The sequence below is a fragment of the Halichoerus grypus genome, chromosome 11 (genome assembly GCF_964656455.1).
Source record: "Halichoerus grypus chromosome 11, mHalGry1.hap1.1, whole genome shotgun sequence".
In the NCBI taxonomy this organism is placed as follows: Eukaryota; Metazoa; Chordata; class Mammalia; order Carnivora; family Phocidae; genus Halichoerus; species Halichoerus grypus.
In genome coordinates, this window is record NC_135722.1 from 105,785,098 (window position 1) to 105,802,875 (window position 17,778).

The following is a 17,778-nucleotide window of genomic DNA, read 5'->3' on the forward strand; positions in this document are numbered from 1 at the left end:
TTTAAGAAACAAAACAAATGAGCAAAGGAAAACAAGAGAAAGAGAGGCAAACCAAGAAACAGACTCTTAACTATAGAGAACTGATGGTTACGAGAGGGGAGGTGGGTGGAGAGATGCGGGAAATAGAGGGTGGAGATTAGAGTACACTTATTATGATGAAAAAAATAAAATGATAAAAAATATATTAGCAAACCAGATCCAACAATACATTACAAGAATCATACACCACAATCAAGTGGGATTTATTCCACAGATGCAAGAACAGTTCAACATCTGCAAATCAACATGATATATACCACGTTAATAAAACGAAGGATTAAAATCATATGATCTCAATAGATGCAGAAAAAGTATATTGACCAGGGCGCCTGGGTGGCTCAGTTAAGCGTCTGCCTTTGGCTCAGGTCATGATCCCAGGGTCCTGGGATCAAGCCCCGCATCCGGCTCCCTGCTCCATGGGGAGCCTGCTTCTCCCTCTTCCGCTCCCCCTGCTTGTGCTCCCTCTCTCACTGTGTCTCTCTCTGTCAAATAAATAAATAAAATCTTAAAAAAAAAAAAAAGAAAAAGTATATGACCAAATTCAACATCCATTCATGATAAAAATTCTCAACAAAGTGGGTATGGAAGGAACATACCTCAATATAATAAAGGCCACATATGACAAACTCAAAACTAACATCATACTCAATGGTAAAAAACTAAAAGCTTTTCCTAGCCAGAGAAATTAGGCAAGAAAAAGAAATAAAAGGCATCCAAATAGAAAAGGAAGAAGTAAAACTGTCACTATCTGCTGATACAGGATACTATATATAAAAAACCCTGAAGACTCAACCAAAAAAGTATGAGAACTAATACATGAATTCAGTAAAGTCACAGATACAAAATTAACATATAGAAATCATTTGTGTTTCCATATACTAATAACAAGCAATTAGAAAGAAATTAAGAAAACAGTCCCATTTACAAATGCACCAAAAAATAACAAAATACCTAAGAATTAACAAAAAGATAAAAAAATTTTAAAAGTACCCATACTCTGAAAACTTTAAGACACTCATGAAAGAAACTGAAGACTACACAAATGGAAAGATGTCTCGAGCTCACAGATAGCAAATATATTGTTAAAATGTCCATACTAAAAATAAAAAAATAAAATAAAATAAAATAAAATGTCCATACTACACAAAGCAATCTACAGATTCAATGCAATCCCCACTGAAATAACAATGGCATTTTCACAGAAATAGAACAAAGAATTCTAAAATTTGCATGAAACCACAAAGACCCCAAATAACCAAAGCAATCTTGAGAAAGAAGAACAAAGCTGGAAGTACCACAATCCCAGATTTCAAACTGTATTACAAAGCTATCATAACCAAAACAGTATGGTACTGGCATGAAATGGACACATAGATCAATGTAATGGAATACAGAGCCCAGAAATAAACCCACACATATATTAATTAATCTATGACAAAAGAGAAAAGAATATACAATGGAGAAAAGACAGTCTCTTCTATTCATGGTGTTAAGAAAACTGGACAGATACATGCAAAAAAGTCAAACTGGACCACTATCTTATACAACATACAAAAATAAACTCGAAATGGATTAAAGATTTGAACATAAGATCTGAAAGCATAAAATTCTTAGAAGAAAACATAGGCAGTGATCTCTTGGCCTTAGCAACATTCCTCTTGATATGTCTCCTCAGGCAAGGGAAACAAAAGCAAAAACAAGCTATTAGGACTTCATCAAAGTAAAAAGTTTTTGTACAATAAAGGAAACCATCAAGAAAATGAAAAGGCAACCTACTAAATGGAAAAAGATATCTGCAAATGACATATCTGACAAGGGGTTAATATCCTTCATATATCATGATATATAATATCCTATAATATCCTATTTATATACAATATATGTCATATATACATTATATATATAAAGAACTTCTACAACTCAACACCAAAAAAACGAAACAACCCAATTAAAAAGTGGGCTTAGGACTTGGATATTTTCCCAAAGACATACAGTTCCCAAAGACATACAGTTTCCCAAAGGCAAACAGGCATATGAAAAGATGCTCCATGGCACCAACCATCAGAGAAATCCAAATCAAAACCACCATGAGCTATCACCTCACACCTGCCAGACTGGCTGATACCAAAAAGAAGTAAGTGTTGGCGCGAGGATGTGGAGAAAAGAGAACCCAGCTGCTCTGTGGGTGGGAATGTGAATTGATGCAACCACTGTGGAAAACAGGATGGAGGTTCCTCAAAGAAATTAAAAATGGAACTACCATACGATCCAACAATTCCAGTTCTGGGTATTTATCCAAAGAAAATAACACGAATTTGAAGAGATATATACAGCCCTATGTTCACTGTAGCATTACGTACAACAGCCTAGATACGGGAGCAACCCAAGTGTCCATCAATAGATGAGTGGATAAAAAAGATGTGGTATATTTATATAAAGGAACATTATTCAGCCATAAAAAAGAATGAGATCTTGCCACCTGCAACAACATGCGCAGACCTAGAGAATATTATGCTTAAGGGAAGTCAGAAAAAGACAAATACCATATAATTTCACTTACATGTGGAATCTAAAAAAAAACAAAACAAAACAACAACAACAACAAAAAGCAGAAAGAGACCCATAAATACAGAAAACAAACTGATGATTGCCAGAGCGGAGAGGGATAGGCAAAATGGGTGAAAGGCAGTGGGAGATACAAGCTTCCAGTTATGGAATGACTGTCACAGGGATGAAAGGCACAGCACAGGGGACAGATCAGCGGTACTGTGATAGCGTCATATGGTGACAGATGGTAGCTACACTTGTGAGCACACGAAAACATACAGACTTGTTGAATCAGTATGTTGTACACCTGAAACTAATGTAATTATGTGCTAACTATACTTCAGTTAAAAAAATAAAGTTTAGGGCGACTGGGGGGCTCAGTTGGTTAAGCGACTGCCTTTGGCTCAGGTCATGATCCTGGAGTCCTGGGATCGCGTCCGGCATCGGGCTCCCTGCTCGGCGGGGACCCTGCTTCTCCCTCTGACCCTCCCCCTTCTCATGCTCTCTCTCTCTCTCAAATAAATAAATAAAATCTTTAAAAATAAAAATAATAAAGTTTAAAAAAAAATTTTTTTAAACACTGTCTTCTGGGGCACCTGGGTGGCTCAGCCGGTTAAGCGACTGCCTTTGGCTCAGGTCATGATCCTGGAGTCCTGGGATCGAGTCCCACATCGGGCTCCCAGCTCAGCGGGAGCCTGCTTCTCCCTCTGACCCTCTCCCCTCTCATGCTGTTTCTCTCTCTCTCTCTAATAAATAAAATCTTTAAAAACAAAACAAAACAGTCTTGCTTTCTTCTGCTGCTGAGCCAGCAATGTTCTGAATTATTCAACCTCTTAGATATTTTCTTAAAAGAAACTAGTCCAAATACTCAAATGGTACCTTTCCCAAGTAAATTAACAAACAGATTTACAGGCTGTTTAGAGTACATTAATCTCAGAGAACCTGATCAATTCAGATACCCTCACAAAAATTGACTTTCTGGACCTTCAGAATTGATAATCAGAACCCTAGATGACAGTGACCCCACCAGGATTCCAGCCTACCTGTTTAAATGAAATCTCCACCTCTTTCCTGTCAACTGCCACAGTGCTCCAATATAAGTTATAGAAAAAAGAAGGACAAGACAAAAGGACAAACCTTTCCACCAATGATGAGACCAGCCGAAAAGTCATGATTCTTTCCTACTTTTCGGAGAACCTCAAAGGTCTGATAGGCCAGTTCTCTCGTAGGTGATATAATCAGAACCCCCAGCCCATCTGTTGAGGTCCACTGTAGACGATATAAGGCTTCCAGCACCTCAAAAAAGACAGCAAATTTGTGTTTAGTAAGTCTTTCAGAAGGCAGCATTTTGATTCCTGAACCGACCCTGCTCCTCCAAATCAAAGGCACCTTCCAAGCAGAGGACATACCAGTCACAAGTGTCATCCAATCAGAAAGAACAACTCTTTGCTTTGTTTTTTTCTTTTTCTTCTAGCCACCAGATCCCTCAAGTCATAGAGGGAAGGAAACATAAACCTCACAGCAGGTCAGCTGCCGCCAGAGCCCTGGCAGGAGACCGGCCATCCGTGAGAGGTACGTGCAGCCCTCAAACTACTAAAACAGATTTCGGAAAAATATCTGTCACCATTTTCTGAACAGAAACCACATTAAACTTTCATCTGTGTAGTTACTGTAATTATACAGTGACTGAACTTTCTAGTTGTCGAGAAACATCATTTTGAAAAATTGGATTTAAGGGAAAAATGGTTTTGCAGTACTTGGAACAAAAACTCAAATGTGATTTTTCTAAGCCAATTATTTTGAGGAATTAAATTATGAGACCAACTGCGTAACAGATGTAAGTACCTTCCTAAGAGGCTCTATTGTTTTACTGCTCAAAAATCACAGCTACCAATGTCCTGGAAAATTCTCAGTGAATCACCCAATCTCCTTAAAGTAAGCATATTTCAGCTTTATCCTAAACAAGTGGCAAGTATAAATGCAACTGGCAGGTTTGCAAGCATGAGTGCATAAACAGCCTCCCCAGCCTGCCCCAGCGGTCCTACAACAGGGCGGAACCATTCTCATCTGCCGCCTGGAAGACCCACATGCTTCAGGAATGCAAAGGCTTGTCGAGGCACAGTAATTCACTCATTCAAGAAGTTACTACGTGCCCGCCACGTGCAAGGCACTGTGTTAGGACGGAGGAAATATGGTGGAGAACAGAACAGTTGGGGCCCCCGTCTGACACAGTTTGCAATCTAGCCAAAGAAATCCAACAGGAAACAACTCTCTACATCATGATTTCTACCTAGGCATAGAATGTTTTAAAAGCATGTAATAGAGGACCTGACCCAATATAAAAAAATTACTTACTGGAACAAGGAAAGCCAAAGTCTTGCCAGATCCTGTCTTGGCAGCTCCAAGAACATCTTTACCTTGCAAAGCCAATCCAATGGTCTGCTTCTGTATCTCAGTTACCAAACGGTACTGGGCTTCTTGCAAACCTGCCAGGGCGGAGGGGAAGAGAGTGACACTTTAGAAAATCCCCGTAAAATAGGAGTACGGGCTGAACTGTGCCCCCTAAAACTCGTACACTGAAGCCCTAACACCCAGTACCTTAGAACGTGACAGTATTCAGAAAGAGCCTCTGAAGTGGTGGTTAAGTTCAAATGAGCCCTGATCTGATGTCACTGGTGTCCTTATAAGGGGAAATTTGGACACAAAAAGAGACACCAACAGTATGACTACACAGTGGGACAACCACATGAGATGCAGCAAGAGAGCGGTCATCCGTAAGCCAAGGAGAGAGTCCCAGAAAAGAGCCTTCCAGGACGGCTCTCGGAGGAAACTAACCCTGAGAGCATCTCCATCTTTGGACTTGTAGCCTCCAGAACTGTGAGAAAATTCATTTCTGTTGTTTAAGCCCCCACCTCCCAGTCTGAGATTTTGTTCTGGTGGCCCTAACACATTAATATAAAAGATGTCACTTTTGTTGTCTTATTCATTTTAACTAACATAATTAGATTTTAATTACTGAGAGGCCCTGGCATCTTGTTTTTTCAGTACTGTTTTTTAGTTCAGAAAGGGTGAGAACGACAAATCGGTAATACTCGAATGAATTAATATTGTTTCTTGGTGTTAGAGGTTCAAGATATCAAAATTATTTGCCAAAGTAATATCTTTCAAGTTAAATGCTCTAAATCTTTTTCCATTTATAAAAAACATCAAGAAACCCAACAACACGTCCCAAAATCACCATATGCCTACCTTTCAATGTTTTTTTAGACAAAGGGAAATCTGAAAATCTTGTAACTTCATTTACATTTATCTGAAAAAAGAAAAAGGAGACTGTGTCAGCTAAGAAAAAATAATGTACCGTATAATTCATCTGTTTTACAACAAGGCCATTTTTCGTTTACATTGTGCTGCCTGGCTAGTCCTTGGTACTACCATCACTTCTAATTAAAAACCATCATTCCTTCTAGAAAGAAATATGCCTTAAGGAAGCTGTCATGAATCAAAAATATAAGCTTGTAACAATTTAAATTGGCTAAAAAAAAAAAAAAAAAACCTCATTCATTCAAAACACACACAAACCACCACCACCACAACCCTCCTTCACCTCTGAGAACACAGTAAATCATCACCACATCAATTTTAGGAAGAAACTCTACCTTCAGTCCATCCTTCGAGGAATATTAAGAAATAAGGGGCAAAATGACTATAAGCCACAGAACACAACGAGAATACTTCTATTTACACACTTTGGAGAACAGACTGAAGTTAACTGGAGAAATGTATCTTGTTAGCACGAATCTTTTCAAGTTTTAACCATCAATCAGTGGCATGCCAAATCCAACCTGACAACTCCTCATTTAGGGGTACAGTGAAGAAGAGGGCATTAACAATAACCAGAAGAAATGTCTCAGTCATGCTCTGAAGCCACAGTAAGTAACATTTTGCCCTTTAACTTTACATTATCTAAATGTTCATTACTGATGTTCTTCATTAGCATAAACCCAATTTTCTGAATTTCATTTCAGCTACTCAGGAAAATTATTTTATTACAGATGCTGAAAGCAGGAACTCCTGTTCAGATCTGGGAATATGCTGCCAAATTATTCATGACTCACAAAAGGGAAAAGTTGCATTTGTAAGGTTCATTTATTTAAATTACACTCCAGGCAGTAAAGGGATGACAGCTTTATTTCATTTTACAGTCTACATATCATCTTTCCCAAGATCCTTAATGTAGCCCAGATAGGGTTATTCTCTGTCCTCACATGCTGAAAACACGAATATTAACACATTGCCTTAATCCCTACAAATCATTCCAGAGAAGAGTGAAGAGGAATAATCACGTAAGAGAAAAATTCATGAGAATATTGTGTCCCATCATGTAAATCTCCCAAACACAACATCAAAATTAGAGGCAGTCCACCCATGCACTTGCGATATCATCAGCTAAAAAGCTGTTTTCACAAAGAAGAGAAGGCTTGCAGGACGAGCCAGATGAGCGACACACTGGTCAGCCTCCATCAGAGACACGGCACGGGCAAAGGGGGCTCCTCCAAGGAAATACTGCACATCTCTGTCTAGCCGGCTGACCTCCTAACAGAAAGTCTGGAAGAATGGAACTATTCCAGCACTCTGCCGGCCATTACAACGTAGAGCTACACAACATATTCTTAGAAAGAAGTCAAAGAAACAGAAGGAAATTTTTACGCCACCGATGAACTAGAACGGGAGTCAGCAAACCACGGCCCAATCCAACCGGCTGTCTGTCCTTGCAAACAGTTTTCCTGGAGCACAGCTACAGCCTCTCATTTACATAGTGTCTCTGTGGTTATGACAGAGATCACATGGCCCACAAAGCCTAATACTGACTATCTGGCCTGTTACAGAAAAAGGTTGCCAACCCTGTTCCAGAAGACTCTCAGTTACATTCCAAGGAATATTTAGAACTCACAGAAGTCGCTATGTTCCTACAAAGTAACACTCTAGCTCCCCTTCGGCCCTTTCTTTTCTTAAAAACAAATCACTCCTGTCTTCCAGTGCTCACACTCCCTCTGAAATCTGCGTCACTCTTCTAAACTCAGAGAACAGATGTTTCAGCAATAGTACTTGTCCGGGACTTCGCAGCACTGGTGGGAAAGCTGGACGGGCGGACGGGAGAACAGGGTGGGTACCACTCACCACCCCCAGGACTTCTTCCAACACTCTTCTCACAACTCTCGTTTCTCACAAAAGTGAAAAATGCTTTCACAGCCTCAAAGCAGGAGAAGAAAATAGAAGAACGTCCTCGAATGCTCCACCTCCTGCAATCATGACAAGAAAAGCAATCTGCCTCAAACGACGCCAAATTCTGATTAAAGGGGGGAAACGTGGATTAGAGCACAGGGTTCCCAAACAGCACTAGCTGACGACTATCAAAGACAGTCTAAATGAACCCCAGGTGCAGAGATGGAGTCTCTCAGCGACAGTAACCACAGGTGCTGAACTGAAACAAAGAGCTCAACGTTTCTCAACAAGCTTCAATCCCAACTTTCCGTCAGAACCAACACACACCCCCTACGTGGTGGCCCTAGAAATAAACCACCCAGATCTCGGGCTGCGGGGAGCACAGTTGAAGGACGAGCGGTAGTTGATGAGTGGATCCTCCAGAGCCACCACTGACAGCACCATGCTTCCCGGGCTGCTCCCGATGACTCAGAGCGGCAGCACAACTGGAGACCCTTCCTGCCCCACTCCTGCAGGACCGCACAGTCCCCTCGAGGGCAGCTTTGGATCCAGGACACCCCTTCTTAGACTGTGCCGCAGCCTGAGACTCTTCCTACTGACTCCTCCTTCCGTCCTCCCTCCTTTCCCTATTTCTGTTCCTTCTCCTTCACTTCCGCAGACACTTCCCCCCAGTAAATCTCCAATTCACTTAATCCCAACTTGGTACCTGCCCGTCGGAAGACCTAAGACCTAGACAACAGCAACAGCGTCTCCGACCTGGTCACGGCCTCCACGGCCTGTGCAGCTGGGCTGTGTTCTCTAACTGCTCCCAGAGACCCCCCACTGCTTCCAGATGGTCTCCAAACATCGCCTCCCTATGAATTCCCCACAGGGGCTGCAACAAATGACCACCAACAGTGGCTTAAACCAACATCAATTTATTAACTTTACCTCCGCAAGTCAGAAGTCCAAAATGGGTCTCACTCAGCTAAAATTCTTTCTGGTGACCACAGGAGAGAATCCACTTCCTTGCTTTCTCCAGCTTCCACAGACTTCCTTGGACTGGCTTACGTCCCTCTTCCATCTTCAAAACCAGCCAGCAATGGTCTTCCCGTCTCCCTCACTTCACAGCATTCCCACACCACTGCCTCTCTCCTCCACATTTCAGGACCCTTGGGTCATCACACTGGGCCCACCTGGATAATCCAGATCCCCCCATGTTAAGGTGAGCTAATCAGCAATCTTAATTACCCTTTGCCATGTAACTTATTCACAGGCTCAGGGTTAGGATGCAGACATCTTTAGGAGACCATTATTTTAACTATTACAGCCTCCAAAACCATTGACAATCCACCTCTGACCCTTTTCTGCAACCTCATCTGAAGCCAGTTCAGGAACACATACCACACTCCACAGAGCATCTCCCTCTCAAAGAACACCACGTGTTATCACATCTTTTTGTATATCCTTGTGTTGCTCCCTCAACATACAATGTTCTTGCCAATCTATTCTATCTGGAGAACACATCATTCAAGAACTAGCTCCACTCATGGCTACCACAAACTGCTGGACAGTCTGTGCCCCACACAAAGGCATATGGAGGCTGAAATCCAGCTCACACTCAGCTCCACAAGCCAGGCCTGAGGCTGCAAAGACAAAGAGGAAGGGCAGCATGCCCAGAGGAAACACATTTTTCTAATTCACCTAGCCAGAAAGGGCAGGGACAGAATAACTCAACCTCTTTCCCCCTAATTACACCACCCTCTAACTCCACAGCACTGTACATATTTAAGATTTTAACATTTATCAAAATGTATCAACCCCCCACCTCCATAGGGACACAGACATGTATTTTTTCCTATCTATTTTGACCTAGACCTCAACAAGTACCTTGTCAAACTGTTCCAGATATTTCTGAATCAAACTGTTCAGTGTTTTACCAGTGAGCCTACTGAACACCATCCTTGTATTATAAACATGCTGTAATAATAGTTTTATGCATAGACGCTATCATCTGCCTGCAGTGAGGATCTGCACCTTAGTTACCTAGACAATAACGATCTGCTACAACTGTATTCTAGTATTGCTGGCCCCGGCATTTGATTTCAAAGTGCATTTCTTTCTTGACAAAATCTTAATATTTCTAAGACTAAAAATAAAGAAATAAAACACAATACTTACGGGAAAAATTTGTTCCTTCAGTATAGTGAAAAGGTTAGAATTTAAACATTCGTGAGGTGCAACGCAGTAAAGTGTAGTAATTTGGCACTCTAGCATCAGACCTAGACTACCTGAGTTAGAACTTTTTCACTACTAGCTGTTTAAGCTTGCAAAAATTATTTAATCTTGCTCTTCCTTAAAGCTTCTCACCCATATAATGGAAACAGTCTCATAGTGTCATCTATTGTGAGGATATGGCAAGTCAACATGTAAAAAGCTTCATAAGTGTTAGTAACTGTAATTCAAACAGAGACCAAAAAGAATTGACCTATGTTACCACCCAGAATAAAGCCATCTGGAAAAGGTCCTTGTGCCCCAAACAACATCTAAGCACTGAGCGCCTCCTCCAGGACAAGCACTGTGCTACCAGTGTCTGGAAGCACGAAGGTGAGGGTGTTGAAGATTTCTGACCGTCAGGGGTTCACGGTCTAGTGGGAAAGTCAAGAAAGCAGCTAAACACAGAAGCCAATCATCACAGCCTGGTGATAATGTTGTAATAAAAGTGTATACAGAACGCTACACACAGCAGCCCTAACTCCACTTGGGGAGGTCAGGAAGAAAAGTTTAAATCTGGAAGGACTGGTAGGTGTTCCTAGAGTGGGAGAATGCGGGAGCTCACTGCAAGCGGTGGAAACATCAAGGACCAAGACAAGAAGCATCAGGGAGCGGGGCAACTGGGTGGTTCATTTAGCTAAGCCTCTGACTTCAGCTCAGATCATGATCTAAGGGTCCTGAGATCAAGCCCCAGGTCAGGCTCCCCACTTGACCAGGAGCCTACTTCTCCCTCTTCCTCTGCTCCTGCTCTCTCTCTCAAATAGATAAGTAAAATATTTGAATAATCTCTAAAAAAAAAAAAAAAAAAAAAGTAGCAGCATCCGAGAACATGGCCAATTCATGAAATTACAAGTTGTTCTTGCATGTATGCTTACCACACACCACTTGTTTTACATGCATTACCTCTTTGAGCTTTACAACACTCTGGGTAGTTAGTAATCTCTGCTGAACGAAAGAAACTGAGACTTAGGAATATTAAGAAACTTGGCTACTCAATACCCCAATTGTGTGAGATTTAAACCAGGTCTGCCTGACCACAAATAACTTACTCTTCTGCTGGAGTAGAACGTGTTGATAAGTGAAAGTATCTGACCATTTTCCTGAAAGTAACTGTGAGCCAAGGGAGGGTTTTAATCAAGAATAAGATGACTGGATTTTCATCTTGGAAAGAATCATTCTGCCAGCAATACAGAAGATAGATCAGAGGGGGATAAGACCTAAAGGCCAAATCCAGCCACCAGTTTTCCTGACTGAAGTTTTGTTGGAACACAACTATACCCATGTGTTTAAGTATTTCCACGGCAGCTTCTGTGTTACAATGGCAGAGTTGAGTAGTTCCACCTTCCTGACCTGCAAAGCTGAAGCCATGGTACTTATCTGGTCCTTTACTGAAAGAGCTTACTAATCCCTATTACAAGCAATAGCTACCATAGTAATCCATGCAAGAGTTTATGGGGCCTGAACTAAGGCACAGCAGGGGGGATGGAGTAACTTTTTAAAAATTTAAGAGGCAGAAAAGATTATCAGTGTGACTGGATGTAAGATGTGCTGAGAGGAAAGTCTCTAGGATTACTCCTAGGTTTCTAGCTCAGCAGTCTGCTTAGATAGTAGGGCTAGCATGTGGTGGGCCAAATAACAGCCCCAAATACATCCATATGCTAACCTTCAGAACTGTGAATATTATCTCAGATGGCAAAAGTGATTTTGTCCAGGTCATTATCAAAGATCTTGAGATGAGCAAGTATCTTCAATATTTTGGGTGGGCCCTAAATGCAATCAGAAGTATCCTTATTTTAAAAGGGCAGAAGTAGATTTGACACAGAACCAAAGGCAATGTGTCCGTGGAGGCAGAAATGGGAGTGGTGCAGACACAAGCCAAGGAATGCAACCACCAGAAGCCAGAACTAGCAAGAAACGGATTTTCCCCGAGAGCCTCCAGATGGAGCATGGCCTTGATGACACCTTGATTCCAGCCCAATGAAATGGATTTCAGACTTCTGGCTTCCAGAACTATCACTTTAAACCATGGAATTTGTGGCAATTTGTTACAGTGGCAAGAGGGAACTAATACACAGGACTGTGAATTTGGGAGTCAAAGATAATGAGCTCAGTTTTGGACTTGTGTATTTAAGGTATCCTGACAGGTAAAGACATCCAGCACAGTCAGAAAAAAAGAATACAAACTCAGAAGGCTGAGGGTAGAATACAAAAAGGAGTCACCAGTCCACAGGAATAAGCACTGCTATTACACAAGAGAAGAAAGAAAGGCTGAGACTATATCCCTTAAGCAAGTCTAGTTAACACTCTAAAATGCAATCTAATAGTTTACAATGGTTTCTTAAGATGCTGTGCATACAGCAATAGTAGAAACAATGTAACAGCTAATATATTTATATGTATCAGGCACTGCGTAGAATGCTTAACATGCGTTCTTACTACCGCCTCCCAACAACTTATAAAATAGATATTATGATGCCTTTTAAAGATAAGAAAAAGGAAGCAGACAGAGTAAATAACCTGCCCAAAGTCACTCATCTGGTGATCAAAAGCCAGGATCAAATTATCATTTATCTTAACATAAAAGCCCAAACAGAAATAAAGGTTATCTATCTAACCTTACTGTTGACCTAAGAGGCGTTTAAAGGAAAGCTATACAAGCGTGACACTTGATGACTATAATTCCAGAAATGTCCCATATATTAAATCCTTGATTATACCGTACCAGAAGGGGGCAATCGCTGAGAGGCTGAATGAGGTGGGTGAAGGCCAAAAGCAGGGGTTTGTGGGGGGCCGAGGAGAAGGGGTACTGACCATGCCCAGGAGGCTGAGGGGGCGGGGGGACAGGGCAAGAGGTCAAAATGATAACTACAGGGCTACCCATCTGGGAACATCCACTACAACGGAGGATGGCAGATGGCAGAAACACACCAGGAGTCCAGCTTCCTATGCCAGTTCTAGGACAGGAGAGGAACCAAGAAGAGAAAAGGAGATGAGCACAGGAAGGAAGGCGGATGATGTCGAGGTCTGCAGATCTGGCGTAATGGTTAGAAGCAAAGCCCTCGGACTTGGAAAGACAGGGGTCTAGGTTCCAATTCCATACCACCTACTAACATGTGAGCTTAAAACAAGCTCCTTATCTTCTCGGAGCCTCAATGTTCTCACCTGTAAAATGGGAATACGACCCATACCTCAGTTCAAGTCACATAATTAACGTAAAGCACATGGGTAGTGGCTGAAAACACAGGTGTCCTTATTATCACTACTGTCGTTAGTACTACTGCGCGTATTCCCGTTTCACTACTAACTCCTTGCTCTTAAGCGCCACTGCGTTTCCATTATTTTATCAAGAGCGGTGTGGCGAGCAGAAGAGCGGCCTGGATGGTCCAGGGGCCTGGTCCGGCGCCCGGCAGACCACCCGTGGGGCCTCGGCGGGGCCCCGCCGGCACCTGTCACCCCACCCCCATCCCCAGCCCGGCGGACTGCCGGCTTGCCCGCCCCCCGCCTAGGCCCCAGTGACAGATCTCCACCGCCGCGGGAACTCGCGGCCCCGCCGCCCCCCGCCGCCGGCCCGCGCCCCCCGCCGCCCCCCGCCGCCGGCCCGCGCCCCCGCCCCAGCGCCGGCCTCACCTTCTCGTAGTTCTGCATGAGGCGGCTGATAGCCTCGCGTTCCACCTGCCACTCGGGCTTCTTCAGCTGCTTCCTCAACTGCTTCTTTTGGCTCTGCTTATGGCTGTGTTTCTTCTTCCAACGGTTGAAGCTCCGCACCGGGTCGGGCCGGCCTCCTGGCCCCCGAGAGTCGGCAGTTTTGCCCATCGCTGCCGCGGCAGACACAGCCCAGACCGCCCCCAGACACGAGACGCTTCAGGCCAGGCGGAGGGACGGCACTGAGGAAACGCGGAACCAGCGTGGGGAAAGAGAGGCGACCACGCGTGCGCGGAACCTGGAGCCCGCCCCCCGAGCTTTTGAAACCGGGGCACGCGCCGTTGACTGCAAGGGAAAAGTGGACGCTGATTGGTGACTTGGATTCCGCAGGGCGTAGCGGGCAAGCCGCGGGGAAACGGAGGCGGAGCGATCTGAGGAAGAGGGCGGGGCTAGCGGCTCCGGGAGTACGGCGGCTCTTTAAATTGACGCAGGCGCGCAGGTGGCTGTTACTATGGTGACGTCACACTACTTCAGAGCTGTTAATATCACGCTTGCCCTGGCTTTACCTTGGCAAAGCGTGCGCGTACGCACGCACACACACGCGCGCACACACCCACACACTCAGAGACACAGACACACACACACGTGCTCTATGAATTATAATTGTGATCCCCGTTTTGTGTTTTTCAGCCCAGGAAACTGAAAGACTTGCCCAAAGCTCAAACAGCTATTTAATAACTTCCGATTTCAATCCGAGTCAGGCTACCCCCCTAGGAATAAAAAATGAATATTCCAGGTGGCTCAGTCGGTTGAGCGTCTGCCTTGGGCTCAGGTCATGATCTCAGGGTCCTGGGATCGAGCCCCGCATCGGGCTCCATGCTCCGCGGGAAGCCTGCTTCTCCCTCTCCCTCTCCCCCTGCTTGTGTTCCCTCTCTCGCTGTGTCTCTCTGTGTCAAATAAATAAATCTTTAAAAAAAATTAATATTCTATATTCTAATGTCCCTCAAGGTTTTGCCTTTTATCCAACCCCTCAGACTCTGCTGCAGCAACAGGGAACTGAAGCAGAGTCTAACGGAATTTGCATTAAAATGCAGTTATGAAGACAAAATGAAAACTAAAAATAAAGAATTGAAAGAAAAGTTATTTGCAAGTTGGCCATTTACATGAATTGACCTTCAGTGGGTTGGTTTTTTGACCCATTTATCTGGAGCGACCACTGGTATACACTGAAGGGTGGGGGCAGAGTTGTGGTGGGGAAAACCAGGATTAGGTTCAAAGTTCACATGCAGACTGTTCAGGCCCTCAAATTATTTTTTCAACACCACATAGCCAGATGACTACCCCAAACACATCCATTCCCTAGACAGAAGATGGTTGGGGAAGGGTGGGGGAGGCGGGCGGCTGTGAACTGGAGGATCTTCACACCCGGAGTCACTACATGTGGTGGAGGGTAAAGCTCAATAAGGGGAGGTTATTCAAAAGTATATATATACGTCCACAAAAAATTAAAAATAGAACGACCATATGATCCAACAATTCTATTCCTGGATATATACACAAAAGAATGGAAAGCAGGGTCTGAAAGAGACGTTTATATAGCCATATTCATAACAGCATTGTTCCCAATATCCAAAAAGTAGAAGCAACCCATGTGTCCATCCAGGAATAGTAGATAAGCAAAATGTGGTATATAGGTAAGATGGAATACTACTGAGCCTTAAAAACAAAGGAAATCCTGACAATGCTGCAATATGGATGAACCTTGAGGACATCATGCTAAGTGAAATCAGCCAGTCACAAAAGTAAAAATCCTGTATGAATCTATGTATCTGAGATACTTAGGGTAGTCAAAATCAGAAATGAAAGTAGAATGGAGGCTGTCAGGAGCCAGGGTGAGGGAAAAATGTGGAGTTACTGTTTAATGAGCGTGAAGTTTCAGTTTTGTAGGATGAAAACAGTTCTGGAGATGGTAGCACAACAGAGCAAGTGCACTTAATGCCACAGAACCATACACTTAAAAATGGTTTGAGGGGTAAATTTTATGTGTATTTTATCACAATTTTTTAAATTGTTCTTAATTTCTTTTAAGTACCTATATACAACAAATGAGGCTCTAAGGGGTGCCTGGGTGGTTCAGTCGGTTAAGCGTCTTCGGCTCAGGTCATGATCCCAGGGTCCTAGGATCGAGCCCCACATCGGGCTCCCTGCACAGCGGGAAGCCTGCTTCTCCCTCTCCCACTCCCCCTGCTTGCGTTCCCTCTCTAGCTCTCTCTCTCTCTCTGTCAAACAAATAAATAAAATCTTTAAAACAACAACAACAAATGAGACTCAGCTCTGTCACTCTTCTACAGTTAAAGCAGCCAGGTATATTCATACCTCAGGCAAAAAAAAAACTGAAACAGTCATCTCTAGGAAAACTGGCCTAAGAGTAAGACTTGGACCTAATGGCATTTAGGCAACCATGAAAGAAATGTCCGATTGCTAAGCTGTCCTCTCTTCAGTGAAACCCACCAGTTAATAAGCTCTTCCATGCACTCATCTTTTCCAATCAGCCTTACTCAAATGTGAAAGAATAACCAAAGACCACCAAATGTTTGAGGAAATCCTTTAACTTAAAAGTTTGGAGCTAAGGGACGCCTGGGTGGCTCAGTCGGTTGGGCGTCTGCCTTTGGCTCAGGTCATGATCCCAGGGTCCTGGGATCAAGTCCCGCATCGGGATCCCCGCTCTGCGGGGAGCCTGCTTCTCCCTCTGCCTCTGTCTCTCTCTCTCTGTCTCTCATGAATAAATAAATAAAATATTAAAAAAAAAAAAGTTTGGAGCTAAAACTAATAAACCAACGCAGAAAGCAAAAGAAATCCTCAAAATAAATAATTATTAATATTTTTGGAACCATAAGGCATTGTTACCCATGAATAAGAACAAAAACTATTCAGAGAATGAAATAGAAGTGTCTTAATGGAAGTGATTTTGTTTGTTATGGAAATCAAATTTTTGACATAAAATAATAGAAAACTCCAAGTCTAATCACAATGAAGAACTCAATCTCACATTCTAAAGACATTAGGATGAAATAATTTGTAATACGAATAGTTCACATCTTGATTGCATAAAATGACACCTGTATGATGATTTCATTGCTTATTTGCTCCAATACCTTGTTTTCTGTAGAAATGAGCCCTATACAGGCTTTCAGTTGTGACATTGAGGACATTAGTTTTTACAACATTTCAATATTGACACTCTATGTTCTTCACTGCCAACCAATATTCAGAAAGCTCCTAAAGAGCTGAAAAGGATTTGGAAACGTGCCTGGTAACTAGTACTACAAACAGGCAAAACTTCAATTGGGGGAGCAGTTATCCTAAAATTTGCTGGAGCAGTGAGGGAGGAAAGTGTAATATTTGTTCCTCATGATTGATACCTTACATAATATTATTCATCAGTTACTCTCTACTATAAATTTTTACATAGTTGTTTATCGTCATAATTCTTCAAATTACATGTCTCTAAAACTGTGAAAAGACCATTATATTCTTTCTGTATTTTAAAACTTTTTTTAAAAAGATTACCTTGTTTGAAGGGCGCCTGGGTGGCTCAGTCAGTTAGGCGTCTGACTCTTGGTTTCCACTCAGGTCATGATCTCAGGGTCGTGAGATCGAGACCCATATTTGGGCCCTCATCAGCGGGGAGTCTGCTTCTCTCCTTCTCCCCTTGCTCCTCCCTCTAGCCCTTCCCCTGCTCACGTGCTCTCTCTCTCTAAAAAAAAAAAAAAAAAAAAAACAGATTATCTTGTTTGAGAAAGCAATAATACTCCACTAGTGATGAACACAACTGTCCCCCAAATCTCAGTTTATAAATACCATTTTCCCCAATCAAATGAATCAGAGATCTTTGGAGAAATAGCTAATTCCAGGGTTGGGACAGAGAAGTATAAGATATCTTGAGGTGCTGGAAAATAAAGAAGAGCTCAAAGACCGATGGAAATGGAGGGCATTTATGAACTAGGTGGTAGTTATAAGAATGTTTGCCTTTGGGGCGCCTGGGTGGCTCAGTCGTTAAGCGTCTGCCTTCGG

General features: G+C 42.8%; 1 protein-coding gene across 1 annotated transcript in view; it reads right to left on the bottom strand.

The window, feature by feature from the left end:
• The window catches only part of DDX10 (DEAD-box helicase 10), a 261,518-nt gene extending 247,543 nt beyond the window's left edge, over nucleotides 1–13,975 (bottom strand). Inside the window, exons 1-4 of the mRNA XM_036076368.2 lie at nucleotides 13,690–13,975; nucleotides 5,836–5,896; nucleotides 4,942–5,072; nucleotides 3,724–3,882 (exon numbers count right to left, since the gene is read on the bottom strand). Of these exons, the coding sequence (XP_035932261.2) occupies nucleotides 3,724–3,882; nucleotides 4,942–5,072; nucleotides 5,836–5,896; nucleotides 13,690–13,875 (537 nt within the window). The 5' untranslated portion in view covers nucleotides 13,876–13,975. The remainder of the gene's footprint in view (nucleotides 1–3,723; nucleotides 3,883–4,941; nucleotides 5,073–5,835; nucleotides 5,897–13,689) is intronic.
• Nucleotides 13,976–17,778: the final 3,803 nt, after the last annotated feature.